Below are 1,034 nucleotides of genomic sequence, written 5' to 3'. Positions count from 1 at the left end.
CACACACTATTACACCAGTACAGAACAATATCACAAACATGCCGTTGCTGCTCGCCACTGTAAAAGGAGGGGGGGGGGAGAGGGGATACTTTGATTTAATTAAAGTTTTACGGCTCTTGCTTGAAACACAATGCGTCATAACGTGTGCCGAAGATTAGATGTGTCACTCGAGAGCAATACATGTTTGCAAAGAAGAAAGAATTAGGAGAAAGGGAAGGGCGAAAGAATACTATGATTGACAGGACAGAAGGAGCAAACGACACCAGAGCATCCTTCAACCACCCGTGATTCGGTGATGGACATTAAACCGAAGGAGAACCTGCCGCTTAAATAATGTTACTATGTTGGAAAGTGGAGCTAAAAGAAGATATAATACCGTACAATCGTACCATCAATACAGCCCTAGCTTATCTTCATGTGATGAAAGCGGACAGAACCGCAATTTTCGAGTATTTCCTTTTCATACTAGTTATTTTTACTAGATCTAGCCTGTTTTCTTTTCTTTTCTTTTTCTCTTCTTTTATATTTTTCTCTCTTTCTTTCTTTTTGTTAGTGTCTTTTGTTGCTGTTGTTGTTGTTGTTGTTGTTGTTGTTGTTGTTGTTGTTGCTGCTGTTGTTGTTGTTGTTGTTGTTGTTGTTGTTGTCGTCGTTGTTGTTGTTGCTGCTGCTGTTGTTGCTGTTGTTGTGATATTGTTGTATTGTTTTGTTTTTTAAAGCTTTTAGTAAAGAAGATACATTTTTCCTCCTTTATCATAAATGTGCTGTTCAATTCCATACTCAACATTATCGTGTGAGAGTGAGATGATTAAGACTTGGTCCCAGAGTTGAGCACAATAACTGTATTATTTTTCCCACCTGTATAAGCTGCTCCCACAACTGAGGCACTTCTGGCAGGCGAGAGGTCAAGATCTGTTCATGTCTGGTTCTCAGCTGCTCAGACGGTCGCAGACGACACTCATAGTCCAGACCGTAACTGGGGAAGACAATGTTATATCTGTTGGAGGGAAGGGCACAGAGATAGGGATATAATATAT

The 1,034-nt window shown here is 40.1% G+C and overlaps 1 protein-coding gene across 1 annotated transcript in view; it reads right to left on the bottom strand.

Moving 5' to 3' along the window:
* LOC106013754 overlaps nucleotides 1-1,034 on the bottom strand; it is a gene marked incomplete at its 3' end in the record, with an annotated part of 15,427 nt that overhangs the window by 968 nt on the left and 13,425 nt on the right. The window contains 1 exon segment of the mRNA XM_013090317.1: nucleotides 856-973. Within this exon segment, the coding sequence (XP_012945771.1) occupies nucleotides 856-973 (118 nt within the window).

The sequence above is a fragment of the Aplysia californica genome, unplaced genomic scaffold, assembly GCF_000002075.1.
Source record: "Aplysia californica isolate F4 #8 unplaced genomic scaffold, AplCal3.0 scaffold01220, whole genome shotgun sequence".
In the NCBI taxonomy this organism is placed as follows: Eukaryota; Metazoa; Mollusca; class Gastropoda; order Aplysiida; family Aplysiidae; genus Aplysia; species Aplysia californica.
This window is presented reverse-complemented; position numbering and strand designations above follow the sequence as displayed.